The 19782-nt window shown below is 36.2% G+C and overlaps 2 protein-coding genes across 4 annotated transcripts in view; one reads left to right on the top strand and one right to left on the bottom strand.

Annotated features, from left to right (window-relative positions):
• The first annotated feature begins 283 nt into the window (after positions 1–283).
• On the top strand, positions 284–5861 carry LOC110446330 (F-box/LRR-repeat protein 14-like). 3 transcript variants are annotated; one of them, XR_002462452.1, is made up of 3 exons: positions 284–584; positions 3164–5152; positions 5188–5861. XR_002462452.1 is itself a non-coding variant. In XM_021491443.1 (2 exons), exons 1-2 carry the CDS (start codon positions 549–551, stop codon positions 5042–5044), a joined length of 1917 nt encoding a protein of 638 aa, XP_021347118.1. In that variant the 5' UTR covers positions 284–548; the 3' UTR covers positions 5045–5861. The 3 variants fall into 3 exon arrangements, 1 of the variants encoding a protein (XP_021347118.1); XR_002462453.1 differs by having other exon boundaries at positions 3164–5222; positions 5258–5278; XM_021491443.1 differs by having other exon boundaries at positions 3164–5861.
• Positions 5862–18153: 12292 nt separating this feature from the next.
• Positions 18154–19782, bottom strand: part of LOC110446348 — a 10296-nt gene continuing 8667 nt past the window's right edge. The window contains exon 8 of the mRNA XM_021491462.1: positions 18154–18353. Within this exon, the coding sequence (XP_021347137.1) occupies positions 18154–18353 (200 nt within the window). The remainder of the gene's footprint in view (positions 18354–19782) is intronic.

The following is a 19782-nucleotide window of genomic DNA, read 5'->3' as shown; positions in this document are numbered from 1 at the left end:
ATACAGTACTTTCTCATGAAAAGTTGTTTCTAATCACAAATTATCAACATTTACAGTAGACTAATAGGGCTAATTTTAAAGAATTTTATAAAGGAGCCCAACTTGCGGGATATGCCGGAATATTTAATTATTTTGGCGTTTTTAATTTTGGTTTACTGCATCATTTGAACGCTTGATTGGAATGATCCAAACAACTGTCACAAGAAATGCTTTGTAGAATCATTTTACAACTGTATTTGGATGTGGCCCAAATCGGCCACAGAACTGTACGAAAATTGCTACTGCTAAATGAAAACAATAATTTTGCTTTATTTAAAGCATGATTAAATAAGCAAGTATAACACTGATTTCTACTTTATATATTTTTATAATAAAAGTCATTCACATTGAAGTGAAACAAAACCAAAGATACACCTGTTAACATAATTGCGTGAGCGAATCAATAAGACCGTTGCAGCTCCAGTGTCCAATACGGATCACGACAAGGCTTATGACTTGACCACACAGCCATGACGATGTTGGTGTAGATCTGCAGAAAGCTCCAAAGGATGGACGACGTGATGGCCTCGCGACTACCAGTGGAGGTGAGGTGACAACCATGCATTACTGTGGTAGATAGAGCGTACAGTAGGCCTGATGAGGCTGATCACAATGTATCGGTATGCTAGTTATGCTCGGCAAAGGGTTGTATAACGTTACAGTGTTGATCATCAGCTGACATGTTTATCATCTTTATGTAAGATTTGTAGGATTGTGGTTAAGTTTCGCGAAGTAGAATGGGTTTGCATATTGCATTTCTTACGCGACCAGGACTTAATCAAACGCTTTATATTGTCAGAAACCTCACTGAAGCTTCTGTGTTGTCTATTGTTGATCCTATAGACAAATATATGGCTAACTGGCTGATCACAGGGGTTCGTTACACGCATAGGCAATACGTATACGCAGTACTGATATATGGGTCACAGCATACCCAAGCAATGGCCCATGTCAGTATAGCGTATGTGTAGTCATTTGTGCAGAGGGACCTGAATGTTTATATTTGCTTCAGTAATTTCTTATTTAGAGACTGAAGTGTTTGGTATGTGGTAGGGGTGTCACAATATGCCAAGAGTGTATCACGATATATTGCAATACAGAATTTTATAATCAGCTGTCGTCGGAATGTTATCAAACTTATTCATATATAATAATAATGGATAACATAAATTAAGATTCTTGTCAAAACAACCATCAATTGCAAAATTTGAACAATTAAAAACCTGCTCTATGCTTATTGGCATATTTGTTAGAATTTGTAGTAATTTACAAAGTTAAAACAACAAGCAGATACATAAAAATATGCTTTTGAAAAATATTGCTGAAATATTGTGTTACAGCAATATTTCATCTCTGTATTGTGGTGCGATACGATATACCTGTGTATTACGATATACCTGTTTTCTGATATATTCATTATTGTGACAACCCTAATATGTGGCAGATTTTAATTATATAATTAATACATATGATTACGGTCGGCTTCGAGCTAGTGGGAATGTGCCTTTAGCTCAGTTGTAGAGTGTCCTACCAGGAATCAAGGGATCGCGGGTTCGAAGCACACTATTCTCTTTCCTGTCACAAGTATAACAGTGGGATCTGTATGAATTCTATACATTTAATTTTAGGTAACCTGTTTTTTCATTAACAAAGAACATGATGTTTTGGGGCTTTTTTCCTAAGACAAAAACGTCTTAATATTCATACAATATAAAATCGGCAATATGCAGGATACAAAAAGTTGAAACATGGCATGTAAGTATCAGAACATCTCAAACAGTACACATGACCAAAATTTATCTGTCAGCGTCCTCGAGCTCTGACGTGACAGGTTAAAATTGTGTAAAGTGGTCATGTGTCTAGGTAAAAAAATCACAATAGATATCAAAATAATTAATGACATTTACATTAACCGATTGAGTTGTGTAAGATATATATCAACATCATTTTGGAAGAAAAACTTTTGAGTTTTTTTTTTTTTTTTTTTACAATTTGATATGAATCCATTCCACCTGCTCCTCTTGCAATTATTACAGTGATTTTAAATCCTTTTGTCAGAAAATCACAAGTGGGTACATTCTAAATTAGATATAGTCGACAACGCGTTAATTGAACTTAATCATAACTGTCCATTAGATTATCTTAGGTGGTGCATAGTTAATCAAATTCACCAAAAACAAATTGTCCAATGTATTATGAAGTTTATCACCAACACAGATGTTTGAATTCCTAAATGGGAATATGCAATTTTCTATGATTATTGAAAGAAAAAAACTGAGTTGTAAGTGTAGCAAAAATTTACTTGGTGATCAATCGTTGGAGACCTGGGCCCGTATTCATAAAACCGTTCTCATGCTCAAACTTGGTGTTTTATGCTCATGTTTTCTGTCTTGTACTCACTGATTTCGTTCTCACGCTCAAGTCGTATTCATGAAAAATTTCGTCCTCAAGATTTGAGCATGTACTCAATTGGTAGAGCGTCCATCTAGAGTTCAGAGGATCCCAGGTTTGAACCCAAGTCTGGCTGTTGCATTTCTCTTTCTCCTGATACATAAGCATGATTTCCTTTTGACTTAAGAAGTCATACGATTGCCAAGCTACCTCCCAAGTGAGACTTCCTAACCTAAAAACGGGATAATTTTGGTTCTTTCAGGAAAATAACAACGTATACTGTGACCATTGAATTTGAAAATCAAATTTTCTCAATGCATTTATCCAGGATTTATGTCCTGATTGCAGCCAATAAAGTAAACGACGTACATGTATCAGGTATTTTTCCGCCCTTAGAGGACGTATGTACTGGATCAATAAAAGCACAAATTTGATCCTATGAATATTTTTGGTTGTTCAAATCAACTCCTTTAATACCTAATACTATACCCCTCTCATTAGGAAAGATATTAAAATACATCAAGTATCGAGATTCACATTCATAGGTCACAAGGCCAAACTTGGATTGTTTTTATTTGCTAAAGTTTTGTGACAAGTAGAAAATGTTAAAACAAATGGGTTTCCTTCTGCTACTGAAAAACATGACAGATGATCATGATCAATCAATGAAATAAAAATGTCCTTTTTTCTTTGTTTAACCATAATGGTAAAAGATTTGCTTTTCTTTGATCAGGTTGTCACCCATGTGATGCGCTTCCTGAGTGTTTCCGACAGGAAGGAGGCTGCATTGGTTAATAGTATTTGGTACGAAGCATCTCTGGACCCTATCCTCCAAGACGATGTTGTTCTACACTTCCATGCCCTAACCACTAATGACAGAACACCACAGATCACCAGACGCAACCTACCTCACCTAATAGTAGACCAGTTCGACAACTCACTGAACTCTAAGGTCATTATACTTAAGTCATGTGAGCAGCTCAGTCAATCATTGCAGAGTCTGTCTCTAAAGTCCAGTAACATCACAGAGAGCACCTTCGTAGAGTTATTATCCAAGTGTAACAATCTGGTCAGCTTGAATCTCAGCTGTTGTAACTCACTTTTTATGTCAGGAAAACTGCTGGAGATGAATGGAGACATGCAGAAACTAAAGTCTGTACTAGGATCTGTGCAAAACCTTGATTTGTCTGCCATTCGTTACATGTCAGATTCTACATTCAATCGTATTGTAACAGTGTGCCCTAATTTGAGCTCTCTGTCTCTAGGATCTGCACAACTTACCTTCAACAGTTCATCCTACATGCCCAGGGGCAAGACAAAATGTGCCAGTAGCACACTGTTGACATTTGACAATATTCTTGAGTATCTAAAACTTCAAAGTCCCAAAATGAAATTGTTGAATTTGAGTAGAACGGCATTAACTGATGATGCATTAGAGACCCTAGTGACACTGGAAGGTTTGAAATTAGAGGAGTTGGTTCTGGTCTGTTGCAAGGATATTTCTGATTCAGGAATTTCTGTCATTTGCAAGTATCAATCAAAATTGAAGACGATTGACTTGAAGGGATGTGTGGATCTCACAGATGGTGCTATAAACTTGATGAGTAAAAACCTTTTGGTTTTGGAGAACTTAAAACTTGGAAAATGCAGAAGGGTGTCTGATCATTCCATAAAGCAGTTGAAGCATCTGCCCTGTCTTGAGCTGGTGGACCTTTCGGAGAACTACCTTGTGACCTCCCAAGGCCTCATTGAAGGCCTCTGTGGTAATATCAACATTCCACTGGTGCATCTCAATCTTAACTGTTGCCCTAGTGTCACCGACAGTTTCATCCTGTCTATGTGTAAAGTGGTCACACACCTTGTGCATCTTGATTTAGGGTCCTGCTTCCCACTTACAGATCACAGCTTGGTCACCATGTCAAAGAATTTGAAACATCTGAGATACCTACGACTAGCTTGGTGTAAAGAGATCACAGACCTTGGACTCCTGGGATATGAGAGAACAGATGGAGAGTCACAGGATTCACATGAACACGACGAACACGGAAAATGTCGATGTACACGGAAATACAATAGCACAGAAATATTCCGAAAACCCACAGGAAATATCCATTTGAAGAACAAATCTGGAGAAATGGAGAAGCTTGTGTCCAGACACAATGAGGTTTGTACCCTGAAAAATCTTTCAATTCTACGTGAACTGGATTTGTCTGCATGTCCCAAAATAACAGACACTGGATTGACGCAAGTTGTCAAGTTCAAAGAACTTAGGTCATTGAACTTGAGTATGGTTCAGATTACAGACTTGACAGTGCACTCAGTGACCTCCAACAATCCCAGCCTTGAGCACCTAAGCTTGGCTCAGTGTGCGGCCCTGACTGATGATGCCATAGAATGTGTTGCCAAGCGACTACCCCGGCTGACAAGCCTTGACATCTCCAAGTGTGATAAACTGACCAATAAGAGTATCCAGTTTCTTAAAGAGTATTCAAGCAGGCTGCGTACATTGGATGTGTCATTTTGTGAGAATATATCTGTTGCCGCTGTTGACAATCTGGAGACAAGTCGGAACTTGAAGAATGTACAAAAGCGACTTCTAGGTGGCAGCTTTTAATAGTAGGTTTAATGATGAGAGTAAAATTCCTATGAGAGGTTTGTGATATGATTCAAACTTGAGGATCTGCAAGGTGTTTACTGGAATGTGTGACCCCTTAGACCAAAGGTGTTTACTGAAATGTGTGACCCCTTCGACCAAAGGTGTTTACTGAAATGTGTGACCCCTTAGACCAAAGGTGTTTACTGAAATGTGTGACCCCTTAGACCAAAGGTGACGGATATAGGGAAACAGAACACGTTGTTTAACTATATATATTGTCAAATATTTAAACTAGAACTGTGATCAAAGTTAAATGTTATTGATTTTCATATTCATAAATCTTCCATTTTAAGAGTTTGAGAAATCTTACGTTTGGTATAACTTTATCACTTATACATATATGTATTATCATTGTTATCATGATGTCATTGGTGTTTGAATGAAAACTTGTTTTGTGCTGCTGTACAGAAAAACACTTTATTCTTGGTTTGATGGAAATATGTACATGAACAAAACCATGTTGCTGTTTACATTTTGTGAAATCAAACATGGTTTACAATAAATCCTTCATATTTTTCTTGAGGTTGCCTACATTTAGTAAAATACAATCAAACTTGTTAGGAAGCACCTCAATTAAGAGGCCACTTGTGTTGAGAGACCATTTTTAATGTTCCCCATTTGAGTTATTTCATTGTAAACCGAACCTGTATTAAGAGACCACCTGTGTTAAAAGGATATTTTTTGGACTTTCTGCGGGTGGTTGCTAGGGCTGTCACAATATATCAGAAAAACGGTATATCGCAATACACGGGTATATCGTATTGTACCACAATACAGAGATGAAATTTTGGTGTATCACAAATATTTTTTAACAGCTTATTTTTATGTATCTCATTCTGCTTGGTAATTTAACTTTGCAAATTGCTACAAATTCTAACAGATATATGCCAATAAGCATAAAGCAGGCTTTTAATAGTGGTGGGAATTAGTTCATATTTTGTTATCGATGGTTGTTTTGGCAGAAATCTTAGATCTATGTGATCCATATTATATATGATTAAGCTTGATAACATTCTGACAACAACTTATCATAAAATCGAGCACATCTTTCCTATGACGATATATTGGGATACGTATCGCAATATATTCATTCTGTATTGCAATATATAGTGATACACTCTTGGCGTATTGTGACACCCCTAGTGGTTGCCGAGAAAACACTCGGGGTACATGGGCCACATTGAGTTGTCTCCCTTAAGCTCTTTCTCTGTTTAGTGGCATATTTACAATCAAAAGTCATCCATTCCCAATCATTTTGATTATGTTTAACATTTCCAAATTTAAAACTAGTGTTGTATGAACTTGTCTTTCATCCATTGAAATTCTAAATGTTAGAAGTATTTTGACTTTAGATTACAATATACTGTATACTTGGAAAACATCCATCCAGTAAAAAATTAGTTGACACCCGATGGTAAAAAATTCAAACTAACTAACTGTCCCTTGAAACTTGTTGGTCAAACTGCTATACATGTAGTAATTATATATATTACAAGCTGTGTACTACAGTGTACTTATATTTCTGTAGTGATGCATTTGTTCTTATTATGGAGGGTGAAAAGGTAAAGTTGAACTTTACTTTAAGCTTTGTATATTTTATTGACTGAGTATGCCTTTTATCATCACTTCCTTACATAATGATGCATGAATCTATATATATTTCACAGTTTTTGCATTCAAGTAATTTCAAATTGATTAAAATCAAATTGTCAGTACTAATCTTTATTTCAACAAAGTGATTACTGTAAAAAATAATTCAACTTGCACATGGTTTTTGCTTGTCATTGTGTCGTGAGTCGAATGTGTGAATTATAAACATGTTAGGATATACATGTACAACACATATACACTAGGGGTATAATGTTCCTAAACTGATATTATTACTGTTATTGTTTATGTTTTTGTTGTTGTTATTGCTACTCTTGTTGCTATGTTTTTGGTGAAGACAAACTTTCATAATAAGTAGCTAGTATAGCAAATATATACACTATATACATTGTGTATATAAATTGTGAAAACTAATTATCTCCAGTTTGTTTTATTAATGTAGCTTTGTAGACGAAGACATTGTTATCAAGGACTTAATGTATTCATGAATGCGTAAATGTATAAACTATATCCGGTATATATTACCCTAGAGCTTTCACTGCGGGTGTATCTGTGTTTAGACATATAATCAATATGAAGTACAAGTTTACATGTATATGTAGTGGAGGTTTCATTTTCATATATACAATACATGGAAGTTGTATATACAATATGTTCCACATTATAAATTACACATGAATGGGGAAAATGTGGAATTTAAATGATTACTTGTGTGTGCCTTAATCTATATTTACTCATGTATACAGTGTTTTTCAAAGTCCCTCTAATTGTGCAGACGCATCATTTTTTGCACCTCAGACAGAGGTATCCCATGTCGAACCCCATATGCTAGATATTTTGATCTCGTGAGATCTGTCTGGTACCTTTATGTGACATTTCGCAGAATTTTTTACAATGCAATGTATTCATCCGTGCGTAAACCTCTTGAAATTGATAATCTGCATTATTAGTATTCTGTTTTGTCGTTGTATTGTTTTGATGTTGTTAGATATCTGATGTTGTTGATAAATATATTCTACACTGTAAAATAAGTTGTCTTCTTTGTAAGGACGTGTAGCGGCTATATTTATTTGATGCCCCAGCCAGAAAACTTGTAGTCTTAAGCAAAATTTAACATTTATTTCGAACTAAAAGGTGCAGGAAACAAAATCAATTACCTGTAACAGAGCGAGATCGGGTTATCTCAGTCTCGGGCTAAGATTATGTAACATCCAAACCTCGGCTTACGCCTTGGTTGGGTATATACTACAGAATCTCAGCCCTCGACTAAGATGACTCAATCTCGCTCAGTCACAAGTACATGTAATAGATTTTATTATTGTTGTCTGATATAAGCACTGCAAAGAATCTATTGTCATCGAACTTCTCAATTGTCTACGTTCAATAATTAATTTCTTTTTGCAAAAGTTATGCATGAAGTTATTTATAAAAAAGTAGCATTTTTGGTGTTTATTGTAATATTTCTAATATTCTTTTTGTTCTCTGATCCATAATGTCCAGATTTCCAGAAGGAGATAACATTACATTGAGAATATTGTTGAGTTAAAAAAAATCCAACTTTGAATTGGTTTGTGTTTGTTTCATTCTCTTGAAACAGTTTGCACATATCAGAATTACTTGTGCATATTATATTTTGTGGGATATGTAGGTCTTGGTGTTCACTTAAAGTAATCTATTTGTTATTTATTAGAGAGTCGAGAAACATTACATATATGATTACCATCAAAATGACAATTTCAGTTGTTTGTTGTTGATTTTATTGAAGCCTTATTGGCAAGGATTTAAATTTATCTTGTGGCTGTCATAACCCAGACATATGGCAAAATGACAAAGTTTAGTCTGTCGTGATATGGATTTCAAGGAAATATATACATATGTACATGTATTATGATATTTAATACAAACACCTCATTAGTCGAAAATATTTCGATGTTATCTATTTCGAGATGACGAGTTGTGTCCCTTGAAGTTGATATATTTACATTGTGAACCACTGTTTTCGTTTTTACTTTTTGGTAATTTTAGCAGGTGTTGATTTTCTGTACTTTGTCTGTGATAGTTTATTGTGTTCTATCTTACGTTTACTTTAATATTGACAAGACGTTTTATGTGATACACGTATTGACATTTATAGGACACACAACATTTATATTTATTTAAACGTATATCCCCGAAAAACACGTTAAATGTATCTACAGTGCAACACGATTTGTTTTTATAAAACCCGTAAATTTGCTCCACCGCTTTCATCCATAGTGAAATAGTTTACTCAGATAGTAATATTTATTTGTATCTTTCAGGCAAACAAATGTATGATTCCCGATTTCGACCGACCCATACACGTTTTGGCATATAGATCGCGGAGTACCGCTACCTTTTAATAGCAACTTTTTTATATCACGAGTATCGTAAACGTTTGCAGCCATGCTTTAATCATAAAAAATATTTTAGGTCAGAAAATGTGTCTACCTATCCACCCACATACAACAAAAAGCAAACATATTTTTGACGTTTTGACTATTTTAATACCATAAACATTTTTTCCCGAATTTCCAGACACGTTCTAGATTCTAAAATCTTACACAATTCAAATGTATGATGTGGAAGGTATGAACCTTGAGGTACAAATACTGACTTAAGATTTAGAATCTAGAACGTGTAGGCGGAAGGTTCCTATTTATGTTTGTGTTGTTATGTCATACAGACATACACAGACATGTTTCTCTGCTTTAGTCAACAGTTGGTATGTACCAGGGACCAGAACTTATACGATTGGCTTTATTTTGTGCGGTGTTGCAGTTATTGTTCTATTGTGACATTTAACGAATTATTAAGCTTTTTATTAGGTCACCTGAGCTTTAGCTCAAGTGACCTATTGCTATCCGTTTTCGTCCGTCGTCGTCCGTCGTCCGTTAACATTTTACATTTCAAACTTAAAGTCAAGTTCTGCTGGGCCGATTGAACTGAAAGTTGGTAGGAATGATCGCCTCATGGTCCTGACAAAGTGTTGTTATTTTTCGGGTCAATCAGAAATACAATTTGGCTGCCATGGCCGCTATTTTGCTACTAAGTTCTAATAGGCCGATCTCACTTAAAATTGGTCTAGGAATGATCAGCTCATGGTCCTGACAAAGTTAAGTTCACATTATTCTATTTTTTACTCAAATTGGTACATATTTCAACAACAAAAATAAATATTGTAGACTCAGGTGACCGTTTAGGCCCATGGGCCTCTTGTATGAATTGTTATCTGTTTGTTACTTTTTGAAGTTAATTGTTTGTTAGACATATCTTATCGAAGCAAATGAATAAAAATGAAGCATCTCATGAAGGTGGTTTTCTTGCTTGTTTTCCGGCTCACAGTTCTGAATGTTTACTAATTGAGGTAATATATTATGGCAAAAAGATTGCGGCTAAACATGTTTTTGAATAATACATGCACTTATCTGTCAAACACGCCATGGTTTGTCTTTCTGTTTGATTTTAAAAGCTTTGAAAAATGACATTTCAGTTGATGTTTCTCGACATGCATGTATGCTTAATGAAAAAGTGTGTCTTGAAGATTGCTCCCATCTGTCCATCCCCAATACTTTTTGGACTTCTGTTTAGTTCCATTGTTCCAATAAAAATGTCTTAGAAAAATAATTTCGCTTAAATCTTTTAGTTGGACTTTATTTCCATCAAAGCTGCAGCTTCATTTGAATTTTCTAATAAATACCGATTTACCAAAGATACCGATTTCTTAGAATGACATCATCGGCTGAGAGAAGATTCCTATGTGGGGCGACTGTCCTGAAATTGGGTCAAACAATTCTGTCCAACAAAGGGTCTTAGATTTTCCGGTGTTCAACGAAAAACACGTCGCATCGACTGTACGAGATAATGTATTGATGGACCCTTAAGTACGATATATGGCTTTCGAATCCATTGAATTGAACATGCGTTTGTGTTCCATAAAATATGAAAGTTGTCAATACCAAACTATTCAAATAACTTCATTCATCATGTCTATCAGTCATTAAATGTAAGTACCTGTATGCATAACTGGCAAACATAAATATCGCTGTTAGATTTATTTTAGCGTCATATGAGCTTGATTAACTCGAAAGTATCTTCTACATGTATATGACACAAGTTTACAAAATTCTCTCCTGGTATTGTATCTGTTCGTTTGAACAATAACATTCTGCATAATTATACACATACCACCCAAAATATGTGTTTCCTCGATCAAACACGACTTGGTATGCATACTATACATATCCTTTTAATTCAGGAAAAAAGAAGAGAACACCATATGATGGCATATTAACAAAACTCAAAATTTGAACTAAAGCAAAATATGAACATATGAAAGATTTACATAGATGCACTTCCAAAAGTACAGAGAGAATAACACCGCGTATTCCAGATGATTAAATGTACCATGTTTGATCGACGCCACCCAGCATGTAAATATAATGTCCTCGAACCGCGACCCAGGTAGTGACAGTGAAACAACCAACACACTTACAAAGGTACGAACATAATTAAAAAGTAAGTTTGTCCGTCAGCAATCGACAATTATCACGAAAGTCATTATATACGAGGGTCATTTAATACATTCGTTCACTAGTGTCATGAATCGCAAGTGTGTTGTATATATAGATTTATCCTTTTATTAATTCCTTTGAAGTACAAATGTATCATCAACCTTCATTTTAGCATTGAAAAGTAGCCACTAGTCACGAGTGCATACCATTTAACATCAACAATGAATAATTTTATATAAATTCTTGTCGGATGATGTCGAATTTTTCGCGTGCATTGCTCTTTAAATGCTTTTGCAGTCTGCCAAGGCGCTAAACTACTGTAATACCCGTTCGTACGTGAGCCGTGTGCACGTGGTGGCAGACTAAATTGAAATCATAAGGCTTATCGTACAGCGAAGTATTAAGCCGTCTCTGTTGGTGATTGTAAGTAACGATCGAGGAAGGCAGCTAATAACGAAGCGTCTGTAGTGTCCATGATTCAAGTTTAGAAGGTAAACAGACAATCCACGTAGTCTGGACATTTTCTATCGATATGACAAGGTTTTTGTTTCCAGTGCTGATAGGCTCTTCATTTAATTCAGCCGCATGGACACGAAAACAAATCGGCCAGAATAAGGCCACAGGTTGGTCCCATAGGATTGCTTACATACAGTCTGCTCGAAATCTCTTGCCATTGAAGTCATCCACTTTATTGTCAACCAGGCCCCGTATTCATGAAACCGTTCTCATGCTCAAGCATGGATTCTGTGCTCAAACCTACTTTTTTGTAACTCGCTTAAATATTGTCAAACGATCAAAAAGTCAAATGTAAACAGTGAAAACAGTTGTCGGGTTTAAGTCTCTTCAATGTTTTTCCAAATCATTGAAAATATAAGATTTGTTTATTTATAAGTAGAACAAGAAATTCGGCTTGAGCACAAATTCCATATTTGAGCATGAGAACGGTTTCATGAATACGGGCCCAGAAACTTAACCATTCTCACGCTTCTAACTTAAGTATTTTCATCTTGGACTTTGTCGTGTTTCTCACAAGAAGGGTTTACATCCACATAATTATATCATCGTCTACCATTAGTTTCTTGGTACAGATATTAGAGAACGAAGATGTTCATTAGTTTGGTATGATGCATGAGAGTGTTAAGAGTGGAAAAGTCAATATCCTGGTAGAAGAAACATGTTTGAGGAGAGGATGCTTAAGATGGTTTCTGTACGTCTGGAGTACACTGTGTCATAATACCACTGTAACCCCGGTATCATTGTAGAAACAGAAAACACACATTTGTTTTATTTTTGTTCTTCAAGCTGCATATCATTTTTAAATGATGGACCTGATAGATTTAACCTTATCTGAAATTCTATAATTGAATCCGATTTAGCGGGCTGTAGTTTTGTCCATTGTCTGACGTAATCTTTCAAAGGACCCGTCGGTATATTTAAATTCATATTCCAATCGGTAATGGAAGACTCGATAATTATATAACCTTCATAGAAAACTTTCTTAATTTGTATTGTGTACAATACGTAGATCGCACAATGTGAATATTGATGGCATCTATTCCTTTATTGGTTAATTCGAACTTCGGTATATTCCAAGTTACTGGAGAGTCGTGAACAGTCGTACAATCACTGAGGTTTAAAAATGTAAAATTTGAATTCGAATCTCCTTGTCATTGATTGTAAAGACTCTGTAGGCAAGTTTATTCTTTTGTGTTAAATTTGATGTGCTTAGTTAAACGCATAATTAGTTGCTCGTTGTGAATGGGTCAGCATTTAATACCACAATGAAAAAATGAAACGCAGAACGTTTTCTAATATTTGAGCACTAAACTGTTTTCAGGTGCGGTTCACTGAAATGTTCGACTTGTGGAATAGCCCAAACCACCTGCATTTACCTGTGACTGAATTTTGCAGAAAAAGCCCATAGACACAATGTTCGTAAAAGACTTTTTTTATCAGTTCGTACTTACTTTTTGTCATATCTGGTATTGTAAAATTTATTAAAGAACATTTAAAACATAACAATTGGTTTATCATTATGGTTATTGACGTTGTTTGGTAATGATGTCACTTCGTGGATGCATGTCCGTTGAATTCGAAAATGTGTGATTCGGTCGCACTGGAAGGCATGTCGCCACCAAATGATTTGTTAAAGAAACATTTTAAACATCGAGAGGTGGCAAAGGAACTAAACGTAAATATCTGTTGCTGGTTGACTTCAATAAATGCTTGAAAAGCAGATTCTTTCTCTCCACGTGTTACATCAGCCGGATGACATTGATAGCGACATTTCATTGTAAGCTGGAAACGAACGTGCTGGACAGTGGGTTAGCGAGTGCTTGCTTATAACCAACGACACTGATCCATGGTTTGGTCGTTTAACACAATTGTTACAGTCGAAAACAAAATTCATTTTGATTTTAGAAAACCTTTTTTTATTTCCGTATTAAATAGTACTTTTGGGCTCACTACTACCTTTTCCCCCGTCGCCTTGCTTGGAAATACCTCACTTTTGGCTTTAATGTTGAGCCAAGGTGATTGCTATGGTTTTATGGTAGAATAGACTTCTCACCCACAAATTCCAAACGAGAGTGGAACGTGACTTTTGTGTTGTTTGTTTATTTTTGGTCACTTTGTGTAACAACATCTTTCGGTTCAAAGTCTGATGACCCGAAACGAAGTTTACATGGTTACAAAATGACAACGAAGCGCAAATATAAATGTAAAAGATAAATTCACGGAGAAATACGGAAATTATAAATACTTATATTTCATTTTCCTACATTCAACTCAATGAAATCAGTTGAATTAAAATGAAGTATTTACAAAACCAGACTCAATACTTTAGTACTTAATCACAATATATTTATGCATGCTATTTAAGCTATAAAACATGATATTTTACCACCACATTCACAATACAATTAAGCAGCAGCGCATTTTTAACAAAATTATTTAAAAGAGCAAGCCCTGTCTCCCACCTGTACACACCATTGTATTACTCATACTTGTATTTACACTAGACCCGTCACTGTATTATACATGTCCGTCCTGTATTACACTAGAACCCGTCATTGTGTTGTACATGGACGTCCTGTATTACACTAGAACTCGTCACTGTATTATACCTGACATTCATGTTATACACTAGAACTCGTCACTGTATTAAACCTGTCCGTCCTGTATTACACTAGAAGTCGTCACTGTGTGATATCTGTCTGTCCTGTATTACACTAGAATTCGTCATTGTATTATAACTGTCAGTCAGGTAATACACTAGAACTCGTCACTGTAGTGTTCCTGTCAGTTCTGTATTACACTAGAACTCGTCACTGTATTATACCTGACATTCATGTTATACACTAGAACTCGTCACTGTATTAAACCTGTCCGTCCTGTATTACACTAGAAGTCGTCACTGTGTGATATCTGTCTGTCCTGTATTACACTAGAATTCGTCATTGTATTTTAACTGTCAGTCAGGTAATACACTAGAACTCGTCATTGTAGTGTTCCTGCCAGCCATGTAATAACCAGAACTTGTCACTGTATTAAACCTTGCAGTCCTGTAATTGACTAGAAGGCGTCACTGTATTATACCTGTCAGTCCTGTTTTACACAAAAACTCGTCACTGTATTATACACTCATCACTGTATTATACTTGTCAGTCCTGTATTTTACTAGAACTAGTCACTGAATTATACCTGCCAGTTTGTATCCCACTAGAACTCTTCACTGTAATACACTATAACTCGTAACTGTATTATACATGTCCGTCCTGTATTACACTAGAACCCGTCACTGTGTTATACCTGTCAGTTCTGTATGACACTAGAACTCGTCACTGTATTATACAATGTACCTGTCAGTCATGTATTACACTAGGAACTCGTCACTGTATTAAACATGTCCATCCTGTTTTACACTAGAACCCGTCATTGTGTTGTATATTTCCATCCTGTATTACACTAGAACTCGTCACTGTATTATACATGTCCGTCCTGTATTACACTAGAACCCGTCATTGTGCTGTACATGTCCGTCCTGTATTACACTAGAACTCGTCACTGCATTATACATGTCCGTTCCGTATTACACTAGAACTCGTCACTGTATTATACATGTCCATCCTGTATTACACTAGAACTCGTCACTGTGTTATACATTGTACCTGTCAGTCCTGTATTACACTAGAACTCGTCACTGTATTTTACAATGTACCTGTCAGTCATGTATTACACTAGAACCCGTCATTGTGTTGTACATGTCTATCCTGTATTACACTAGAACTCGTCACTGTGTTACACAATGTACCTGTCAGTCCTGTATTACACTCGAACTCGTCACTGTATTATACAATGTACATGTCCGTCCTGTATTACACTAGAACTCGTCACTGTATTATACATGTCCATCCTGTATTACACTAGAACTCGTCACTGTGTTATACATTGTACCTGTCCGTCCTGTATTACACTAGAACTCGTCACTGTATTTTACAATGTACCTGTCAGTCCTGTATTACACTAGAACCCGTCATTGTGTTGTACATGTCCATCCTGTATTACACTAGAACTCGTCACTGTGTTATACAATGTACCTGTCAGTCCTGTATTACACTCGAACTCGTCACTGTATTATACAATGTACATGTGCGTCCTGTATTACACTAGAACTCGTCAGTGTAGTATACCTGTCAGTCCTGTATTACACTAGAACTCGTCACTGTATTATACAATGTACATGTCCGTCCTGTATTACACTAGGAACTCGTCACTGTATTATACATGTCCATCCTGTTTTACACTAGAACCCGTCATTGTGTTGTATATTTCCATCCTGTATTACACTAGAACTCGTCACTGTATTATACATGTCCGTTCTGTATTACACTAGAACTCGTCATTGTGCTGTACATGTCCGTCCTGTATTACACTAGAACTCGTCACTGTATTTTACAATGTACCTGTCAGTCCTGTATTACACTAGAACCCGTCATTGTGCTGTACATGTCCGTCCTGTATTACACAAGAACTCGTCAGTGTAGTATACCTGTCAGTACTGTATTACACTAGAACTCGTCAGTGTAGGATACCTGTCAGTCCTGTATTACACTAGAACTCGTCACTGTATTATACATGTCCGTCCTGTATTACACTAGAACTCGTCAGTGTAGTATACCTGTCAGTCCTGTATTACACTAGAACTCGTCACTTTATTAAACATGTCAGTCATGCATTACACTAGAATACGTCACTGTGGTATACCTGTCAGTTCTATATTACACTAGAACTTGTCACTGTATAACACTTGTCAGTCATGTATTATACTTGTCAGTCATGTATTACACTGAAACTGCCAGTCCTGTATTATACTTGTCAGTCATGTATTACACTCTAACTTGTCACTGCATAACAACATTGCCCATCACTGTGTTATTATTTACAGTCTGTAAGTCTTGAGTATGCAAGCAGTGTCCACCATGAATACTTAATATATATTGTGCATGACAAACTCACTAATTTATTGTCACAATTGACGAGCCAATACCGATGTATGTTCTGACAGAAGAGTCAAATGCTTATAAAAAAAAAGAAAGATAAAAAGCAGAACAACTTAAATTAATTATTTACAGTTATTACTAAAACATTCTAGAGTATTATCCCCAAAGTACTGTAAGCAACCAAGTGTATAAATGCACGAGGCCACGTCGAGAGCGAAATGTTCTAGGCTATTGCTCAATTATACAGTACATAATTATTTCATTTCCCCATAATGAATAAAATAGTAGTATGGAAACTTAACGTCATTCAATAGATAGCCATGATGTACGTATACACAATAAAATGGTATTGAATTGACACAGCCGTTTTAGTTTAACGATTACACTTTCAGACGTAAGAAATGCTCTAATAATCCCAACACTAGCTACATTGATACAGCCTAGTTAGAAAACACTGGCTCGGGACACAGGTGAGATAAAAAATATATTATTATACAACATTTGATATAGCGCCCCATCTAGCGACAATAAGCCACTCTAAAGCGCTTTACAGTACATAGATACTGCATAACACCAACAGTTCGTGGGAACTTTTCTTCGTGGTTTGAAGCCATTTAGATCGTTTCGTGGTGGTACAGACTTTCGTGGACATCCTACATATTAACAAACAGTAGACATGTAAATCATTCAAATTCGTTGTATATATTTTCGTGATCAATAACAACCACAAAAACCACAAATATTTATACACAACGAATATTTCATGTTATACAGTATACAGGCTATACAGTTAACACATTTTGCATATACATTGATCACTACATTTTTTAAGGAACTCGCCGGGGCTGCCTTATCAGGCGCTAACTACTAGTCATATGCCACCTGGCTAATATCTCCCTATTTGAGTATACCTGCGGGTGTACTGGAGATGTATTATATCAAAGTAGCAAGCTAGAATATGTATGGCATGCTTTCTTATCACCAGTAGACAAATGAATCAGACATTGTAAGCGGAGGCATAACTCATTATCAACATTCGGTTGTTGTTATTCGAAACCAAACTGTAAAAATTGCACTGTGAATATAGGAGGAGAGATCTCTGAACTGTCGCTGTCGTACCTCACTCTCACTTACATATTCGAAATATATATGATACTCTCGATACATTATATCCATTGAACATTATTTCCATCTTCTACAAAGTGACATGTAGTAGGTTTACATTCAAAAACATACATTTTCACCTATTTCAATGAAATATAAAAATAGGGAACGAAAACTAAATTAGTTTTATATGTCTACTCATTCTCAGAAATAAATCGAAATGGGGAGGACATTGATAATACAAGAAAGCAATGTTTACAAAGGTCTGAGGTGTTAGTAACACAGTGGATTAAATGGTCATCCCGTGGTTTTAGTTGTAGCATCACGGGGACTCACAGTATGTGTGACAGTAATCGGTGTCGCTAAATGCATCAGCATAATCGAAAACCGGGTCATAACACATGCGTGTATGTGTTTCCTGAAGACTCCACTCGCTCAAGTCGAAGACTGTGCCGTTTGGCGTTATAAACTCCTTGCTTGTAACATCGACATATCCGTCCATCCAGACATAAAAATATTCGTCTGCAAAACGTAAGCGATTCTTGTCATCATGCTGATCTCAAATGAAATGGTTCATTAAATTTGTTTTGATTTTCAATTATGTAGTGCATTATCATCAATGCGCCATATTTGTTGTTGTGTTTACAATAGAATCGCCAATTTTTACAAAGTTCCATTCGATTTTTATATGAACTATTTTATCACAACAGTTACATCGAATTTTTAACAGAAATATAGATATGCTACTAAATGTGACCTTGTTATCATTCTGTGCTAATAGGTATTGGTTGTGACGTAAAGTTTCAGTCTTACTAATTATAAGTGTTGGCTGTGACCTTGTAATATTTCTAATTTACAAGGTGTTGGCTGTGACCTTGTAATATTTCTGTGTTACTAGTTGTTGGCTGTGACCTTGTAATATTTCTGTGTTACTAGGTGTGAGTTGTGACCTTGTTATACTTTTGTGTTTCTAGGTTTGGGGTTTGACCTTGTAGGCTGTAACCTTGTAATGATACTGTTACTAAGTGTTAGTTGTGACCATGTGATGTTTTTGTGTTGCTAGGTTTGGGCTGTGACCATATAAGGCTCCGTGTTACTAGGTGTGCGCTGTGACCTTGCAATATTTCTGTGTTACTTGGATGGGGTTGTGACCGTATAATGTCTATGTGTTACTAGGTGTGGGCCGTGACCTTGTAATATTTCGGTTTTACTAGGTGTGAGTTGTGACCTTGTTATACTTTTGTGTTTCTAGGTTTGGGTTTTGACCTTGTAGGCTGTAACCTTGTAATGATACTGTCACTAAGTGTTAGTTGTGACCATGTGATGTTTCTGTGTTGCTAGGTTTGGGCTGTGACCATATAATGCTCCTTGTTACAAGGTGTGAGCTGTGACCTTGTAATATTTCTGTGTTTCTAGGTGTGAGTTGTGACCGTGTAATATCCATATGTTACTGGGTGTGGATGTGGGCTGTGACCTTGTAATGTATATGTGTTACTAGGTGTGGGCTGTGACCTTGTAATGTTTCTGTGTTACTTGGTTGGGGTTGTGACCTTGTACTGTTTGTGTGTTACTTGGTTGGGGTTGTGACCTTGTAATGTTTGTGTGTTACTTTGTTGGGGTTGTGACCTTGTAATGTTTGTGTGTTACTTGGTGGGGTTGTGACCTTGCAATGTTTCTTTGTTACTTGGTTGGGGTTGTGACCTTGTAATGTTTCTGTGTTACTTGGTGTGGGTTGTGACCTTGCAATGTTTCTGTGTTACTTGGTTGGGGTTGTGATCTTGTAATGTTTCTGTGTTACGTGGTTGGGGTTGTGACCTTGTAATGTTTGTGTGTTACTTGGTTGGGGTTGTGACCTGGTAATGTTTCTTTGTTACTTCGTTTGGGTTGTGACCTTGTAATGTTTCTGTGTTACTTGGTTGGGGTTGTGACCTTGTAATGTTTCTGTGTTACT

Source organism: Mizuhopecten yessoensis, unplaced genomic scaffold (assembly GCF_002113885.1).
Source record: "Mizuhopecten yessoensis strain PY_sf001 unplaced genomic scaffold, ASM211388v2 scaffold2671, whole genome shotgun sequence".
NCBI classification, from domain to species: domain Eukaryota; kingdom Metazoa; phylum Mollusca; class Bivalvia; order Pectinida; family Pectinidae; genus Mizuhopecten; species Mizuhopecten yessoensis.
This window is presented reverse-complemented; position numbering and strand designations above follow the sequence as displayed.

Excerpts from the sequence above, each read along its gene's own strand:
- LOC110446330 (XM_021491443.1), top strand. The coding sequence starts at position 549 with ATGGACGACGTGATGGCCTCGCGACTACCAGTGGAG. Across the intron at positions 585-3,163 it reads CCTCGCGACTACCAGTGGAG|GTTGTCACCCATGTGATGCG; the intron begins GTGAGGTGACAA and ends TTCTTTGATCAG.